The 18,253-nt window shown below is 41.0% G+C and overlaps 1 protein-coding gene across 5 annotated transcripts in view; it reads left to right on the forward strand.

The window, feature by feature from the left end:
* AFTPH (aftiphilin) overlaps positions 1–18,253 on the forward strand; it is a 1,798,650-nt gene that overhangs the window by 815,003 nt on the left and 965,394 nt on the right. For all 5 annotated transcript variants that reach the window (XM_044055647.1, XM_044055663.1, XM_044055669.1 and 2 more), the window contains exon 5: positions 7,182–7,308. In XM_044055647.1, the coding sequence (XP_043911582.1) occupies positions 7,182–7,308 (127 nt within the window). The remainder of the gene's footprint in view (positions 1–7,181; positions 7,309–18,253) is intronic.

Here is an 18,253-nt window from a genome sequence, read left to right on the forward strand (position 1 = left end):
GCTGGCAAAAAACAATTACAGGAAAATAGAAATCAAAATGTAAACCAGCTGTATATGAAGTACTGAATATTGTAACAAAGTTAAAAGAATTGGAAGTGGGATCTATAGAAAAGGGAAGGAGCAAATTACATAAAAATAATTAGACATGGAAATTGTGGGAAAAATACATGCCGAATAATTTTCAGGAGGAGAAGCGAGGTTTAAAGAAGGCAGGAACTGACACAATGTTGGACTGATAGTTACAATATTCATCATATATTCTTTTTTGTATGCAAATGGAAATGTGTTAATATGATTTATTTTCTTTTGTATTAATGCATGTTTGCCTATGTTTTAAATGATGATTTAATGTAAGTGTTAAAAAAGAATATTTTAGGTAAAGATTTTACTGAGATCGGAATTGTTTTTAATTATAAAATTACTGTACGTTTCTATTTGATTTATTTGTTTTATATAAGCATTGCTAAGATCTATTTATGTAACATGTTTTAATCTATTCAATTATTTCTACTATAGCTGTAGCAATGTGCGACATAATAAGACTTTTTGCCATGAAGTGAAATATATGTCTCTTACTTTTGTATTATTTACCATTAACATAGTATTCTGTATGTTCGTTAAATTGCTGAAATGTCTGTAACTGTTACTATGAATGCTAGTATATGTTGATATTATATTTATAACTGGAGCTTTTCTTCCCGGGCCTCCGCTGAAAAAGGACCTGTGTCCAGTTGGACTTAAGTTGGCCTATGTATGTACCTATGGGGATACATGGGTTACATCAGTGTTAATTTGTTTGGAATGGGATTCAATAATTTATTTTAGTTGACTCACTTTCAGTTGTATATTACATAAGTTTGTTGAGACTGTAGAACTTTAAGAATTAAGTTTTCACCTTCCTCTGAGGTTACTACATTTCAGAGATAATATATTTGGAGAAGTCAGGGGTGTTTTAGTTGCAGGGGGACTTGTCCCCTGCAAAAATGTTTTTGCTTTTATTAGTGGTGAAAATCAAAATTGCATGGTGTTGACTTCAGTTTGGTAATATTTACTGGTACGGTCAGTACAGTCTGATAGTTATTGTAAATCCCACATACCTAGGTCCTGTTCAGGTACCTCTGAATGTATATTTTACTGGTTACAGAAAAAAACTGATATGGTGTGGCATTACAGTAGTGTCAGATGTTATTGTGTATTATTGTATTTGCTCTTTCAAAGTGATTTAAGGACTCTGTGCTTTAATGAAGCATAATTTATAAATTAACTTTAGCAAAATATAACTATTCATTGGTTCACTTTTGCTAGGATGCTTGCAGACACTAAAAGTCATTCAAGAACATGCAGTTGGTTGTTTCATAATTGTCTTTTCTGCATTGTTCTCTGTCTAGTTTAAATTCATTATTTTATGCATTATATGTCAGCATTTCTTACCAGTGTGACATGCATTCTTGTGTGTGTGGCTTAGAGACATTTATATTCCTCTCTTCAACCCGTTTTTACATTAATAGTACCAGTAAAGTGTTCCTTTTCACATTTCTGTTCAGCAACGTGTTATTTTCAGCAGATTTTTTTTTATACAATTTTTGCAGTGTCATTTTCAGTTCAGTGTAGGACCCTCTATCCTTTACGTCTGCATTTCCTCATTTTTTAATTTCTTCAAGTCTTTTGAGTTTCTTATACCAGGACGGAAATTGACCCCATTCCTAAGTCAAAGTATGATTAATGTTCATGAAATTAGTATCGTTTAAATCTTGGATGTTGACCAGAAGTGCTCTTCACAGCAATCTCAGTGTACCCAGTAATGACTCCTCCTGCAGTTCATATGGATTTACATGTACCTGTAACATGTCTAAGTACGATTGTAATTTTAGACCCGCTGCTCCTACTACTATTGGTACTGTCTGAGTATCCTTCCTCCACATTACTCTTGCCTCTGCTTGCAAATCCTGGTATTTTATGATTTTGTTTGTGTCTGTACATAAGACACTAGTCTCTGGGTTTGGCAGTTTCAGTGATCAGTGCTACTTTTGTCTTTTTTTCATGGACTAGTATATCTAGTTTTCTTACATCTGTTTTTTGAACTATTGGTAATGGTGATCCCATGTGATATAAACTTCATAATTTTCTATAATGCTTTGTTTCTTGTTTCCAGTGTTTTTTTAGCTTCTTAAATATTATAATTGCACAGTCCCCAATGCAACGATCTTGCCACATTATTATGCCTTTCAGTATACAGTCCTTCTGCCATTAGTATGTCGCAAACAGCAACAAAATGTGCAGCTGTTTCTAATTCTATTTTAGAAAACCTACATTTGCCTTCTCCCACATGTTCGGTGGACTTTTATAAACGAATGTGTACATAGTCTACTATCTTTGACCACCAGTAACCTTTCATCTTTTGGTTTAAATTCACTTCTCAACCATTCCTGCATTCGATCCTGATCAACAGGAGTCTGTTCCAAGAGTTTTGTATACTTGCAGGTATATTTTTGCATTTTCCACATTTCTTGCCTTCTCATCTGAACCTTCACTTTGTATTCTTTTTGTTTTTTGGCACATTCAGTTGCTGTCAGATCTTTATTTAGTTCTGGTTTGATGTCCATTCCCACTTGACACCGATATGCTTCTGCTAAACTAAGCAGGAAAGCCATCTTAGACTTATTCTCCTCATGGTTTAAAACTTTCGCTACGTTTGGGTATTTTGAGGTCAGCAGATATGTCTGCAGTCCTACAATTGCAGTTCTGTATATGTATTCACTTTTGAGGAAGACCATACCTCCTTCAAAACTGGGAATATAAAGTTTTGGTATACACTGATTTTATAAATCATTTAATAAGCATGAGGTATCCTTGTTTTCCTTTTGAACCAGTTCGGTACCTTTTGGAGCCAGTCAGACACTCAAGAACTGGAAGTTAGGCCAGGAGGAACAAATTGGTTTATAATGTGGATTTTTTCCTAGATGTTAGCACTGTTTTCAGTATTAATTTTGGTCTTCTAAAATTTTTCTTATGTTTTATTCACATTTGTTCATGTTTTATTGTTGATCCTTCATCAGTTCCCAAATATTTACACACCAAATATTCTTACTCAAGTTCTTTTATCACTTTCCTGTCCCAGGCTGTTTTCTTGGTGCTGCATCTTTCCTGCTTTAAAGGTTGCTTTTGCACATTTGTCAAGACCAAATGACATTGTCATCTGAAAAAAGTTTTTGACCACTTGCAGTTGTGCTTTGTTCCTCATCTAATGAACTATACAGTTATAAATCATCCACAAAAAGATGAGAAGTCTTTACACTTTTTTGTTTCTTGGGAACCAAATTGTAGCTGACCTAAGTAGAGAGCTTAATGGGTTAAAGGCAAGACCAAAAGAGCAGTAGTAACAGAGTCACCCTGGAATAACCCCTTTGAATTTTTATCCCTGGAATAATGTGTTCTTTATCATGGTTTAACTGCAGAGGGGTTTGCCACTGTTTCATGGTCACTGTAATGTAATTGATCAGTGTAGGGGTGCATCTTATACATTTTTAAGCACTCTTTCATCCGTGAAAGTGGGATACTGTCAAATGCTTTTTTGTAGTCTATCCATGCCATACTTAGATTCTTCCCCTTTTTGCAGTTCTCCATTATAACTTTATTTAACAATAAATGATCCTTTGTTCCATATGACTTTATTTTGTTACCCTTTTGTTCTATTGCCATGATTGACATTTCTTCTAAATGACTTTAAACTCTGTTATAGCTGGAATATTTATTAAAGACTTCCTGTTATAGTAATCTACTGTGGCAGTAAAGGAGATTTTGCTTGTTCTTTCTGTTTTTGTGAGTCTTTATTTTTCATGTCTCTTTAGGTGACAGAAATGTTATTTTAAACCGCCATGTCTTTGTGGTAGTTTCTGTACATGCCAACAGTTTTTTTAAGTAGGTCTGATCTGTTTTATTTAACAGTCTATCTATTGTTTTATCAATTTTTATACCAAAGACTTGTGTCTCTTGTAAAAAAATCTTGTAATTTATTAAATTCATAGTCCTTTGTTCTCCTTTTCATCTTGGTAACACAAGCATCTATTATCTCATTGAGAACTTGTGCCCTTGTAAAGACCAAACAGTGAGCAAAAGGTGCATACACTTGTCTTTTCATGGTAATCCCCAAGTTTTTACCTTCTGCTGCTATTTATCTCTCCTGTTAATGAAATGCAAAATAATTAAATACCTTTTAAATTGTTTTTCTCAGAGACGTGCCCAAATATAGTGCAATTTACATTTTCAGGCTTCTTGTTTAATCTGTTTATACTTAAGCATAATCAGTTCTTGGATCTAAACCTTTCAGATGTCTGGTGAATTTTCTTGAGTGAGAGAACTCATGCTGGTTGCAACTAGAACATTTTTTTTGTGAATTGTACCTTTATTTTTTCAAATACACATTTCATGAAAGCAAGTATATTTCTTCACTTCCGCAGTTAAATGCCTTTACACTGACACTATGTGGTGTCTATAGGTTTGCTAGGATGATGAATAGACATAGCAATACCTTTTACTTTAATTTTTCTTCTAGGGTGTCCACTCTAGTTAAAGACCTCTTTAATGCTTGAGGTCATTAACTAGAGTGAATACCCTAGAAGAAAAATAACACTGATGATGCGAGTTCTTCATCTCCTGTCTTTGAAGTTTCTGTCCTTTCTTTGGGATCGGAACTTCATGATTGACAAACTTATTTTCCTGTTTAAACCTGCTTGTTTGGCAACATGTAATTGGTATTTTGGAAATGTTTTTTCTTGACCATTACTTTGCATGCAGGATCTCAGTTTTACCCATCATATAGGGAACAATTTTGGACTTTCAAAAACATTAGGTATCCTTTTGGACTAGCTACATTTTATCCACGAACCAGTCATTTTCATGGCTTCTTTTTTAGGGCAAAGATTATCCCTTCACATCCTGGATGTCTGTTGCCACCCCAGGTTTTATCTGCAGTAGGTACATGAATACTGGAAGACCAAATAGCCCTTCATCTCTTTCACTCTAGGTAGGTAAGAGCTTTTCCCAAACAAATGCTTTCCAGCTGGATTTCCATGTACATCAGCTTTTGCTGTCAAGTGACCAACTTCAGTGGAAAATGCTGCAGCCAGAGGCCACTCCACTAGCAGAATGGATGTTTCAGATGCTGGCTGCAAGAATGTCTTTATTTCAGGCACCTGTCTTGTTATCACTTGTTCATCAGTGCTTACCTGCATAAGGGATTATTGCCTTGCCAAAGACTTCTGGAGTTGAGCTTGGTGCTTCTGTATTTCATGTCCTAAACACATTGGTTCTTGGACTGTCCTCTTTTACCTTCCACCCTGATGTATTGCTGTTTGGAATTCGGTCCAGTCTGAGGACCCATTAGGAAAGGTTCTCATTGTTTGGTATAACAGATGCTTTCTTACTGTGTTAATGTATAAGAGGGGTCACAGAGAACCTTCCAGTGGCCACGTGTGCATGGACAGCATGCAAATCTAGCTTTAGCTGTTGGAATTCCTTTTAAGTTGAGCAAGTAATTACTTATCAGTGGTGCAGCTTTCATGTGTTCATTGCTATGTCATGACTTTCAGGAAATGAGCTTGCTAGTGGTTGGGACTGAATAGACAGGTTAAAAGGGTAAGCATGTTGGTATAGTTAGCATTTAATGTTTCAACATGTGCCAGCACTGAGCACCTACACCCTTGAGAGTGGAGCTTCTGGGACAAAAAGTCTTTCATTGGTATAGAGGATGCACTGAATCATAGGGTCCATTTTGTAGATCAGCTTACATTAAGTATATAAACAAAGCAAATTCAAGCAGAATGAAAAGCTCAAGAATTCTTCAGTCCAACAAAAAAAGCTTAAAACAACACAACAGGAAGGTTTGTTCAACTTAAAAATTAAATATAGTTAAAATTAGGATGGATAAGCGCTTTCGGAAAATCTGAAGAAGGATTTTCCAAAAGCACTTATCCATCCTAATTTTAACTATTTAAGTATATGCCTGTTGTCAAGAACTTGGGCAGTCTGATGTTGTCAGTCCCTGTATATGAGACGTTCATTAAGAGCATCTGTCATAATTTACTGTTGCATTTAATTCTTTCCACTATTGCATTTTTTTTCTTTTACTGGATGCATTCATGCATTTGCTGTTGAACACTTGTACTGAAAGGTGATTTTTTTTTTTGAGAGACAATGTGAAGTCGTTTTTATGCCAGTTACTAACCCATAGTTCCTTTGAGATAAAAGTGGGTAAATGGAGGATGAGAAATAAGTCTCCTCCTTCAGCTATTATTTTTCAGAATAAATATTATTCCTTTCTACTAAGAGAGGGAGCACAAGTTTCAGGAATCTTAGTCTGTATCATTACCGCAGTTTTGAGGTCCTGATACCTACCTTCAGGATAAGTTTCCAGGTTGTAAGATCAGCATAAGAAAAAGGATTTACAGAGGGCTGTGAGTTATAGCAAATTTGCCAGCTGTAGTGACTAGAACTGCAATATGTTTTCTTTCCCTGTTTCTGAAGGGTAGAGAAAAAAAAATGACTTGGTATTCAGAGTGGTGTCCCCTGTATAAAATGGTTGCATTTCAGTGTGTGTTTCAGTGTGAATGAAAAACATATATTTGAAATTAAAATAGATGATAGAAATAATGAAGTTGCAGGTCATGGGGTCACATTTATAAAGTCTGGTTTAAGTGCAAGTGCCTTTGGTGAATCATTACAGCCCATAAAGAAATGGAAATGTGAAAGTGAAGCAGGTTAGGGAGCAGAACATTTTGGCTGAGAATTGGTATATGGTGAAGTGAAGGGATTGTTAGCAAGACAGTGGGAGAATGGGCCCAACATTAAAAAAAAAACTCTGTGAGTAGAACACCCACAGGTGGATGATTGTTGCATTTCCTTTGCATTTCTTAGCAGTTGGTGAATTGTCTGACAAGTTGATTCTGTCATCAAGAAAGCGATTTAATTGTACATTTTCCTTTATATTCAATGTGATTGTTCTGTGAGTTCTCTATCACACTTTAATTGTTAAACAGAAAAGTAGCAGGTGTCCTTTAGAAATGCAGAATTCTTCTGATCTGTAATATAGGTGTTGTTTTCAATCATTGAAGGCTTGTCTGCTAAATTTTGTCACTTTTCCTGCTAATAACATGCCTCATTTTATGACTCCTGATGTCTTACAGGGTGGTTTTGGATTTGTGGATGGAGCTGCAGGATATCCATGAAGCCTATGGCTTGAGATACCAATGGGGTGGTTCCAGCAGTAACAAGAAGCTATTGTGTTCTCTGGGAATTGACACAAGGAATATTGTAAGTTTCTAATATCTTTTTATTAACTTGGAGTAGTTATATGTGTATGTCTGAGGTCTTAAAGCATTTTCTGTGATGTTTAAAATAAGTAATGCTGTTCTTTGTGATTCACTTTTGTAAGTGTCTCTGCTGCAAGCTGAATCCAGTGACCAATGTGACGCCTGCACCCTGGCCCAGCAATCAAGGAACCTCAGTCCTCAGCACCAACACCAGAGAGGGTCTCATGAGGAAAGGATAACAAATGCACACAGTAAAGTGCAATTCCCCTTAAGAGCACACAGAGATCACAGTCAGTCGGGGCTGGTCTGCTCCCTTGCTCTCCAGGTCCCCAATAAGACTCCCCACTGGCACAGCTATAGGGTCCAGATCTCAGCTTAGTGGGCATGCTAAAATCTTTAGCACCCTCTCTGTCCAACCAGTGCATTGTGCCCCTGTCCAAGTAGCTGACACACACACGCACTTTGAGAAGAGTTTATACAACCACACAGACACTCCTGGGGAAGGCTGGCACAGTTTCTATTGCTGTACCCCTTTCTCCCAGACTATACGGTAGTTCCACTTGTCACCACCCACTAATACTCATTAGCTACTGAAAGGCTCTTAAAAGGGTGTCCAATTATTACTGTGCAATATTATTATCCAATTGGTAAGTGTGACTAAACAGTCAAGGCTTATTGGAGTGACTTGGAACAGGATCAGTATAAGCATGCAATGTACTCTTAGAGCTTAACTTATCTCTACACAAAACAGCCACAGTTGAAAGGTTGTAAAATATTTAATACTAAAAACACAAAATAATACTTCTTACTACACAGTGCTAGTCAGGAACCCAGAGATCACAGAGAAATACTAAAAATAACACAGTAGTAAAGTTTTGACATCACAGAAAAACACCTAGTCTAATCTTTCTAGTTCCTAGCTTCCTAATCTTTCTAGTTCCTAGCTATTTCTAAAAGAAAACACAAGTCTAAGGTAACTTACATATGAGCAAGACAGTGCTGTGAGTTGGATGGTCAAGACAAAAAATGCTTAATAACTTCTGATTCTGTCTGCTTAAATTGCTATTGCAGTCCTGATTCCCATTACATAATTTTTTACACTTTCCTGGTGTTTCCAGGCTAACGGATATTACATTCTTGTTATCTTGCACCTGCAGGAAACTACAGCCATAAAAGACAATTCCACATGTAAACTCTAGTAATTATTCCTTAAGTTAAAACAATAGGCAGGATGCTACACTCCAGACTCATTGACTCCAAATTTTAACTTCAAAGGGACAGACATGAAATAATTTTAACTGCAAAGGACAGACAAGAAATGTTTGAATTAGCTTTCTTTACAGCAGAGGGCAATGTTGCTACATTGTTATAAGTTCAACATTTCGCAGCATATTCTTTCATTTAAGAAAACAAGCTTGTATTTCAACATTTCACAGTATTTTCTTTCAATTAAGAAAACAAGTCTGTAATTCAACATTCATATTTACAAATGATAGCATTATCTGCACAATTCTATCTGGCTAGGCTGGCAGCCTTCACACCCCCCCCCCCCGGAGAACTTAAGCTAGTTTTCAAGTGACCCTTGAGAAACGCTGCTTGAGAGGGTCAGGTCTATCTGGAGTATATACCTACCACATTCCCTGTCTTGAGAACCCATCTGCATTCCTACTTCCACTGCGGTGCTGCACTGACATATTATATGCTTGCAACCCTAGGCTCCATCTTAGCAACTTGGCATTTTGCTGGCTGGCTCTGTTTAACCATGTTAGGGGGTTGTGATCTGTCATAACAGTGAATTTCCTTCCATACAGATAAGGCTGACGTTTCTGCAATGCCCACACTATGGCTAGACTTTCCTTTTCTACAGCTGCATAGTATTCCTCCCTGGGTTGGAGCCTATGACTGAGAAAAACCACTGGGTGCTCTTCCCCCTGTGAAGAAATCTGGCTAAGTACAGCCCCCGCCCCATGGTTTGAAGCATCTGCCTGCACAACAAATTCTTTGCTGTAATCTGGACTGGCTAACACAGGGGTCCTCCCAAAGCTTCTTTAAGCTTCTGGAATGCCGGCTCACGTGCTGGGGTCCACACTACCTTATCTGGCCTGTTCTTCCTTGTCAGGTGTGTGAGGAGAGCAGCTATGGTACTTTAACTGGGGACAAACTTTCTGTAGTACCCTGCTGTCCCTAAAAATGCCTTCACCTGCTATTTAGTAACAGGTGCATGCCATGCCTGAATGGCTTCCATTTTGGCAGGTTCTGGCCTTATCTTACCAGTCCCCACTCTGTCCTAGGAAGGAGACCTCTGCCATACCCACCTGACATTAGTTTGGCTTAATGTTCAACCCTGCCCTCTGCAGTCTGCCCAGCACCTCTCTGACATGCTGAAAGTGTTCTGGCCAGGAATGGCTGTAGATGGCAATATCATCTAGCTAAGCAAGGGCAAATCCTCCTGCTCCTGGTAGGATATTATCTAGCAGCCTTTGGAAAGTCGCTGGGGCATTCTTAATCCCAAAGGGCATCTTTGTGAACTCATACAAGCCAAAAGTAGTCACAAAGGCTGACTTCTCTCTAGCACTGGGAGTCCAGGGCACCTGCCAGTAACCATTGATAAGATCAATGGTTATAAGATACTTAGCCCCACCCAGCTGCTCTAGGGCCTCCTCTGTCCTAGGCATGGGGTAAGCATCCAACTCTTTGTGACTATTTAATTTCCTGTAGTCCACACAGAACCTGGTGCTACCATCCTTCTTTTGCACCAGCACCACTGGGGAGGCCCATGGACTCTCTCAGGCACTCTGTAAGCGGCCTGGCTAATAGGCCTTTGGGGTCCTGTATCCACCTGGTGCTGCACCAGTTGAGTGCTCCTTGGTTTCCCAGTGAACATGTCCCCCAAACTCCTGCAACACAGCTCGGATTTCTCGACCCTGGGTAGGAGATGGCTGCTGGGACATTGCTACCCCTGCCACTGAGGTGTCAGCCCGAGCCACACTGAGATCATCACTCCCCAGATCTCCCTCAGACTCCTCCTGCAATCCACTGCAAATGCTCAGCACAAGGGCCTTCCTATCATGGTAAGGTTTCATCATGTTAACAAGGTACAATTTGTGCCCCTGCCATCTGCCTAGCAGTTCTACCATGTAGTTAACATCACTTACCTTTCTTACCACCTTGTAGGGTCCCTCCCAAGTTGCTCGCAGCTTGTTGTGTCTGACAGGAATGAGAACCATTACCTGCTGCCCCACAGCATACTCTCTATCTTGAGCATTCCTGTCATACCGCACATTTTTCTGTTGTTTGTCTTCTGTCAGGTTCTCCTGGGCCAAGCCCATGAGTTCCCTGAGCCTTATCCTGAGGTTTAGGACGTATGCCACAACAGATTGCGTGTGAGACTTGCACTCACCTTCCCACTCATCTCAAATTAAATCTAGAGGTCCCCTCACCCTATGCCCATACAGCAACTCAAAGGGTGAAAACCCTGTGGATTGGGGAACCTCTCTCTAAACAAACAGATGAGGCAAATATTTGTCCCATTCCCTTTTAAACTGATCTGCAAATGCCTGTAGCATGGACTTGAATGTAGACTTTGACCTCTCAACAAGACCATTAGTATAGGGGATGGTAGGTGGTGGTCTTCATGTGCTTCACCCCGCAGGACTTCCACAGACTAGCCAGCAGGTCTGACATGAAATTGGCACCTCTCTCAGTCAATATTTCTTTTGGGAAACCTACCCTGCTGAAAATCTCAACCAAAGCATTTGCCACCTTCTCTGCCTCAATGGAGGACAAAACCACTGCCTCAGGGTATCGTTTAGCATAATCCGCTACCGCTAAGATACACTTTTTCACTGTGGAACTTGGGATACTCAGAGGACCCACAATATCCATAGCTACCCTCTGAAATGGCTCCTCAATCACAGGCAAAGGCATCAAAGGAGCTCTCACCTTGTCTCCTGCCTTGTCTACCTTTTGGCACTGCTCACAGGTCCTGCAGTACCCTGTTACATCTCTGGAAATTCCAGGCCAATAGAAGTTCTGCATAGTACGCCTCTTTGTATGTTTTATGGCCATATGACCTGCAAAGGGAATATCATGGGCTATGGCTAGAAGCGCCAGACTGTAGGCTCTAGGTACTACCAACTGCTGTACTCTCTCACCTTTTAGCCCACCCTCAGGGGTCCACTCTCTGTATAGTAACCCATTGTCCCAGTATACAGATTCCCTCTTTCGTTGAGAATCAGGTGCCTCCCTAGCTACCTGCCACAGGCCTTACAATGCAAGGTCTGAGAGCTGACCCTGTCTCAACTCTCTCCTTGTAACCCTTCCCAGCTCCCCTTCCACAGGACATCTGGCATTCTCTGACAGTGGTGCCTCACTGTCAGCATGGGTACTACTACTCACCTCTACCTTTGCAGTCACTTTGTCCAAGGGTCCATCAGTACCCACAAGCAGCTGTGGCTCTCCTTCAGTTTCACTGCTAAAGAGTAGCTCCCTCCCTGAAGTAACCACCTCACCAGTCCTGGCTGCAAGTATGCAGTCTGGTTCTTCCCCAGGCTACCAGACCCACATGCTTTTGTGTCCTAGCCTCACTGCATGTAACTGCATAAGCACATGGTACTGCCTCATCCAAATCCTTCCCTTTCAGAACATCTGCAGAATGTTAGTTTGGTACCCCTGTTGTTTCAAGACAACCTACTATTGGCATTTTGTCTTTCCCACTTACGGGCTCCCTCACCTTTTGTTCCCCACCTTGCCTCCGTGGACACCTGTATGTCACATGGCCCCACTGGTTGCATTCAAAACATTAACCGTAGCTCCTGGACGTGTACCTGGACCAGTGGCTCCCCCTGCTACTGGCAGATTCTTTTGGGGCAGTCTGTGCTGCCCACCATGGGTTCCTTTAGACCCATGAGCAGTACTGGTGGTGCCCTTCCTGTGCAGGGCTGCCCTGCTTGCCAGGTATTGGGCTCCCTTCTTCCCCAACTCATCTGAAGTAGCACATTGGCTATCAGCTAACCAGATTGTCATGTCCTCAGGCAAAGTGTTAAGGGCTTTTTCCCTCACCAAAAGGTCTGCCAGCCCTTCAGAAGTGGTGACCTGACATCCACTCGCCCACCTATGGAAATAAGTGCTCAATTCAGCAACATATTCACACACACTTTCATCTGCCTTGCATCTATGCTCACGAAACTTTTTCCTGTACGTTTCAGGTGTTAGCTTAAAAAACTCTAATAGACAATTATTTACAGCAGTATAATCAAAACATGCAACGTCAGACATTAGATAATACAGTTACAGTTTTACCCTGGAGTAAGGGGGTCAGGAACAGTACCCAGAGCCCTTGGTCAACTTCATACTGTTTATATACCCTCTCAAACATATGAATGAAACTATCAAAATTATCCCCCTCTTTAAACTGCGGAAGAAATTTACTGACCTTTTGTGCTTCTGGGGTCCAGTTACTCCCTTCCCCATTACCTCCATGACTGTGGCAAAAAGTCAGCATCTCCTTCTCATGCTGCCTCTGCTTCTCTTTTTCCTCAGCTTCCATGTATAGCAGTTTCTTATTCTCCTCACTCTCTAGACACCTCAGTCTCTCAGTTGCTTCTATTTCCACATGCCTGGCCTCCAACTCAAGTCTTTTTAGCTCCAGCTGGATTTTTAAGTCTACTGCAGAAAGGTTGAGCTGTCCATATTCCGAGGGTATTATATCTCCTCTGCCAGTCTGATTGTCCTCCTGGTTGCTGTTTTCTAATGCAGCTGTAACCAAGGCTGCAGTCAAGTTTGCCTTAGTCAGGTGTGCATGCACCAGTCCCCTAGCCTGGCACATCACTGCCAGCTGGCTCCTTGTCATCTTTCCATACTCCTCTGTTGACATGCTGCTTGCTCACCCTGACTAACTACACTAACAAATGAAATAAAACAATCGTGATCTGAACTCTTGAGTATTCACTGCATGGCTGTTTTGCAGTACAAAACACCTTCAAAGCTTACTGTACACAAGCTACAGGGATTCACTCTACCCACACCACTACAAACCAACTACTATTTGCCACCTAATTAATTTGTGATGTGGATATCCCACCGCTGCCAAACCACAAATGTGACGCCCGCTCCCTGGCCCAGCAATCAAGGAGCCTCAATCCTCACCACTAGCACCAGAGAGGGTGTCTCATATGTGGAAAGGATAACAAATGCACACAGTAAAGTGCATTTTCCCTTAAGAGCACACAGAGATCACAGTCAGTCCGGGGCTGGTCGCTCCCTTACTCTCCAGGTCCCTAATAAGACTCCCCGCTGGCACAGCTATAGGGTCCAGATATCAGCTTAGTGGGCAAGCTAAAACCTCTAGCACCCCCTCTATCCAACCAGTGCTTCGTGTCCCTGCCCAAGTAGCTGACACACATACACTTTGAGAAGAGTTTATACAACCACACAGACAATCCTGGGGAAGGCTGGCATCATTTCTCCAGCTGTGCCCCTTTCTCCCAGACTATACGGTAGTTCCACTTGCCACCACTCACTAATACTTTGAGCTACTCAAAGGCCCTTAAAAGGGTGTCCAATTATTACTGTGCAATATTATTATTCAATTGGCAAGTGTGACTAAACAGTTGAGGCTTATTAGAGTGACTTGGTACAGGATCAGTATAAGCATGCAGTGTACTCTTAGAGCTTAACTTATCTCTCTACATAAAACAGCCACAGTTGAAATGTTTTAAAATATTTAATAATAAATAATAAAAAAAGATAATACTTCTTACTACACAGTGATAGTCAAGCATTCAGAAATCACAGAGAAATACTTAAAATAACACAGTAGTAAAGTTGACACATCACAGAAAAACACTTAGTCTAATCTTTCTAGTTCCTAGCTATTTCGAAAAGAAAACACAAATCTAAGATAACTTGCATATGAGCAAGACAGTGCTGTGAGTTGGATGGTCAAGACAAAAATGCTTAATGCCTTCTGATTCTCTCTGTTTAAATTGCTATTGCAGTCCTGATTCCCGTTGCATAATTCTTTACACTTTACTGGTGTTCCCAGGCTAACAGATATTACATTCTTGTTATCTTGCACCTGCAGGAAACTACATCCATAAAAGATATTCCACATGTAAACTCTAGTAGTTATTCCTTAAGTTAAAACAATAGGCAGTATGCTTCACTCCAGACTCTTAGACTCCAAATTTTAACTTCAAAGGGACAGGCATGAAATAATTTTAACTTCAAAGGATAGACAAGAAATGCTTGACTTGGCTGTCTTTACAGCAGAGGGCAGTGTTGCTACACTGTTTTAAGTTCAACGATTTACAGCATATTTTTTCATTTAAGAAAACAAACTTGTATTTCAACATTTCACAGTATTTTCTTTCAATTAAGAAAACAAGTCTGTAATTCAACATTCATGTTTACAAATGATAGAAGTATCTGCACAGTTCTATCTGGCTAGGCTGGCAGCCTTCACAATCAGTTTGACTTTCACATCTGAGCACCCCCTCCCAAAGGCAGGCAGACATTGCCTTATGTCAGGTGTCTTTATGTACCTGGTAGGTAGGTGGCATCCTTCTACTCCATCTTTATTTGTTTCTTGCCATGTTCATGAATATATCGAAAAAACACTGTACAGGTTGTACAGCTGAACTGCCCATAAACAGGTTTCCCCTATGGATAGCCTTTGATGGCCTTCCATTTCACTATTGCAGTATTCATAACATTAGGGATCCCTGCCTAGGGCAGCCCAACATCCAGCCAGTATAGCAAATCCTTAGTTTGCTTTCCTATGCTCCTCACATAGCAGAAAGCATAAAGGTAATGTCTGAACATACCATCCTCAAAAACTTCTTTGCTGCCAGTTCGAATGCCATCTCTTGATTTTTGGTCTCAGTGCCTACATTCATTTCATTTCGCCGAGCCTTTGCAGATAATTGTCCCATTGGGCATTGGGGTTCCTTTTTACTTGTCTCTTTCTTTTTGTTGCTTGTGGGGTTTTATGTCATGCAAGAAGGGTAAATCCCAGTGTGGGAGACTGGTTCCCCATAAAGACCACCACAAACAGTGTTTGTTTTGCCATGGCACTGCACATGACCACACATCCTATTCCATCTGTCTAGCTTTTGTACTTAAAACCTTATGTAGTAGACTGCCTTTTTTGCCACTGTAGCCTAGGCCAGATTCATCCACTGTTCATCCTCCGCCGAACGTCTCTACCGAATAACAGCCCAAAAGTTCACCCTGCTTAGTCACTGGATTCCTCTGCCGCAACCATGTTGGAGACTAATGGGGATCCGACTTTAAGCACATCTGAATAGGCTTTGCAGATGGCCATTTTGGATGTTCAGGGGGAACCATGGTTGATCATTTCCAAGGGGCATAGTGGTGTTCCTCAGATTTTAGTCAGAGAAGTCCCTACTACTATTATTGAATGCCGTCCTGGGTCAGAGCCTTCCAAATTTTATAAGGCAGACATCCCATTAAAGAAAAAACAAAAGACTAAACATATTTCTCCTGCTCCAAAGGATCCACAGAGTGAATGGCAGGCCTTTACTCAAGGTTTACTGAGTGCTTTGATGGGATTTAAACCTCTTCAGGGAGTTTCTGTTCCAGCCCCCCCCCCTTTGGCCCTTTACTCTCCTTGAAAGATCCAGGGATTCCTTCTTATTTGGACTATGGGTCAGAGGAAGTGGAATCTACCAGTCCTGAAACTCCCTTTGAAGAAATTTCTTTTGGGCACACAATCTCCAGGATGATGGAGTTCTTTAAAGGGGGTTTTGCTCAGGTATCTGAGATTCATAAGAGGTACTATGACTTGCTGCAGATGGAATCTCCTAAACCTTCTGTTGTTCCTCCTGTTTTGTCTGCTTAGTTGGATGCATTTTCCAGTGCCTGTAAAGCTCCAGATTCTCATTTCCCTGCTCTCAAGAAACCTGATAGGTTCTATACAGTGTCTGAGGCCTGTACATTTTTGTACACATGTCTTGCTACTGACCCCTCAGTGGTGACTGTAAACTCTGACTAACCCTCTCAGTTGTTAACTTTGCTCAAATTACTGCGCTCTAACAAAGATAGCAGAACCATGGAAAGGGTAGATAAGAAAGTTTACACCTCGGCTACCTTGGCTTTTGGGGGTAATTGTCAGACAAATATGTCCAGGTATTTGTTGACTGTCCTATCCCAGGCTTGTCATGTTCTATTTGATCTTCCAGACTCTGAGGGTAAAACCTCTCCTATTTCCCTGTTAGGGGCGTCCTCCTGGGTGGTTTGTCTTTCCATTAAGTGTAGTTATGATGCAGCAGATGCTTCTTCTAGGGCTGCTGCTTTTGGGTCAATGATGAGGAAGTATTCTTGGCTTCGACCTCAACCTTTGTCTGATGATGATAATGTTCAATTGATGGATGGCCCTCTTTATTATAACACTTGTTTAGTGAAGCTGTTGCTAATATGTTTAAGTCCCTTCAGAAAAAGGGAAAGGCTATATGGAAACTTAAACATGAATTGTTTCTCTTGTACGTAAATTTGAGAAATTAACCCAATAAGCCAGCCTTTGTTCTTAGACAATATTGCCCTCCTCCTAAGGGCAATAAAAGTGTCAAACAGGCTCTTCCTGCTAAAGCTACTCAGACTTTAGTCCCTCAGAAGTCTTCCTTTCCAGATAAACTAGGTGCTGTCTGACTATCATATTCTTCCCAGCCACTTTCCGCTTTCTCTTCACCTCTCTGTTTCTTCCTGTTTGGCTACAGATTACAAGGGATTCCTGGGTTCTCTCCATTATTCGCCCCGGGTATTTCATGGTGTGGAAATCCTTTCCCCCTTTTACGGTATCAACCCCTATGGAACAACTCTCCTTTTCCACAAGGGTGCTTCGTGACCTTTGGGGAGGGGGGGGGGTTAATCCAGGGTATTTCTAGTACTCAGGAAAGAGGGTACTTGGAGACTAATTCTAGACCCTTCTCATCTAAACACTTTCCTGAATGTTGTCCCTTCAGGCTTTGTTCCCTTTTTTGCTTCCTCAGGCTTATATGGTGTCTAGATCTCAAGGATGGTTATCTCCATATTCTGATCCATCCCCTTTTTAGGAAGATTTTAAAGTTTAGTGTGTTCTTTCCTGGCATTTTCAGTTCTCTGCTTTGTACTTAGGCCTTTCTACTTCCCCAAGGGGGTTCATCAAATGCGTTGCTGATGTGATTGATTTTTTGCAGGATTCAGAGGATCCAGGTATTTCCTTATTTGGATGACCTCCTGTTTCAGGCATCCTCTCCAGAGATCTTGTTGCAAAATCTCCATTTTGCCATTTCTGTTCTTAAGAGCCCTTGTGTTTACAGTAAACTTCGAAAAGTCTTTTCTGACTCCTTCTCAGGACCATGTTTTCCTGGGTTGCAGGATTCAGACGGTGCCTTTGCTGGTATCCCTGCCTCGTCCCAAGGGCTTGACCCTCAGCTCCTTCTTTCAAACTCTTCTTTCTTTGGCCTCCATTACAGCCAGGGAGTTTGAGAGCTCTGGGTTTCATGACATCCACCATCCCTATGCACCTCTGGCCTAACTTCACATGAAGTTTCAGTGGTTGCTGAAGTCGTTTTGGCTTAGACATGCTCATCCCTTAGAATTTGTAGTGCCTCTTCTACCTTGTCTCAGAAAGTAACTCCACTGGTAGATTCAGCATTTATCCCTAAATCCAGGCTCCCATTTCATCCCCCTCTTCCCTTTCCAGGAGCTGTTCACAGACTCTGCAGATGTGGGATGTGGAGCAGCATTTGGGTCGCTAAAGTTGCAGGTAGTGTGGTCTTCTCCAACAGAAGGAGCACATCAAGGTCAAAGAGATGAGAGCCCTTCTGTTGGCTCTTCAGAGTTTTCATTCTCCTTTCTCCCTGGGACCTCTCAAAGTGTTCACAGGCAACACCCCAGTGATGTATTATGTAAAGAAATTGGGGAGAACAAGATTTTATCTCATC

This window comes from Protopterus annectens, chromosome 1.part2, assembly GCF_019279795.1.
Source record: "Protopterus annectens isolate FY-2018-M chromosome 1.part2, PAN1.0, whole genome shotgun sequence".
Classification (NCBI taxonomy): Eukaryota; Metazoa; Chordata; order Ceratodontiformes; family Protopteridae; genus Protopterus; species Protopterus annectens.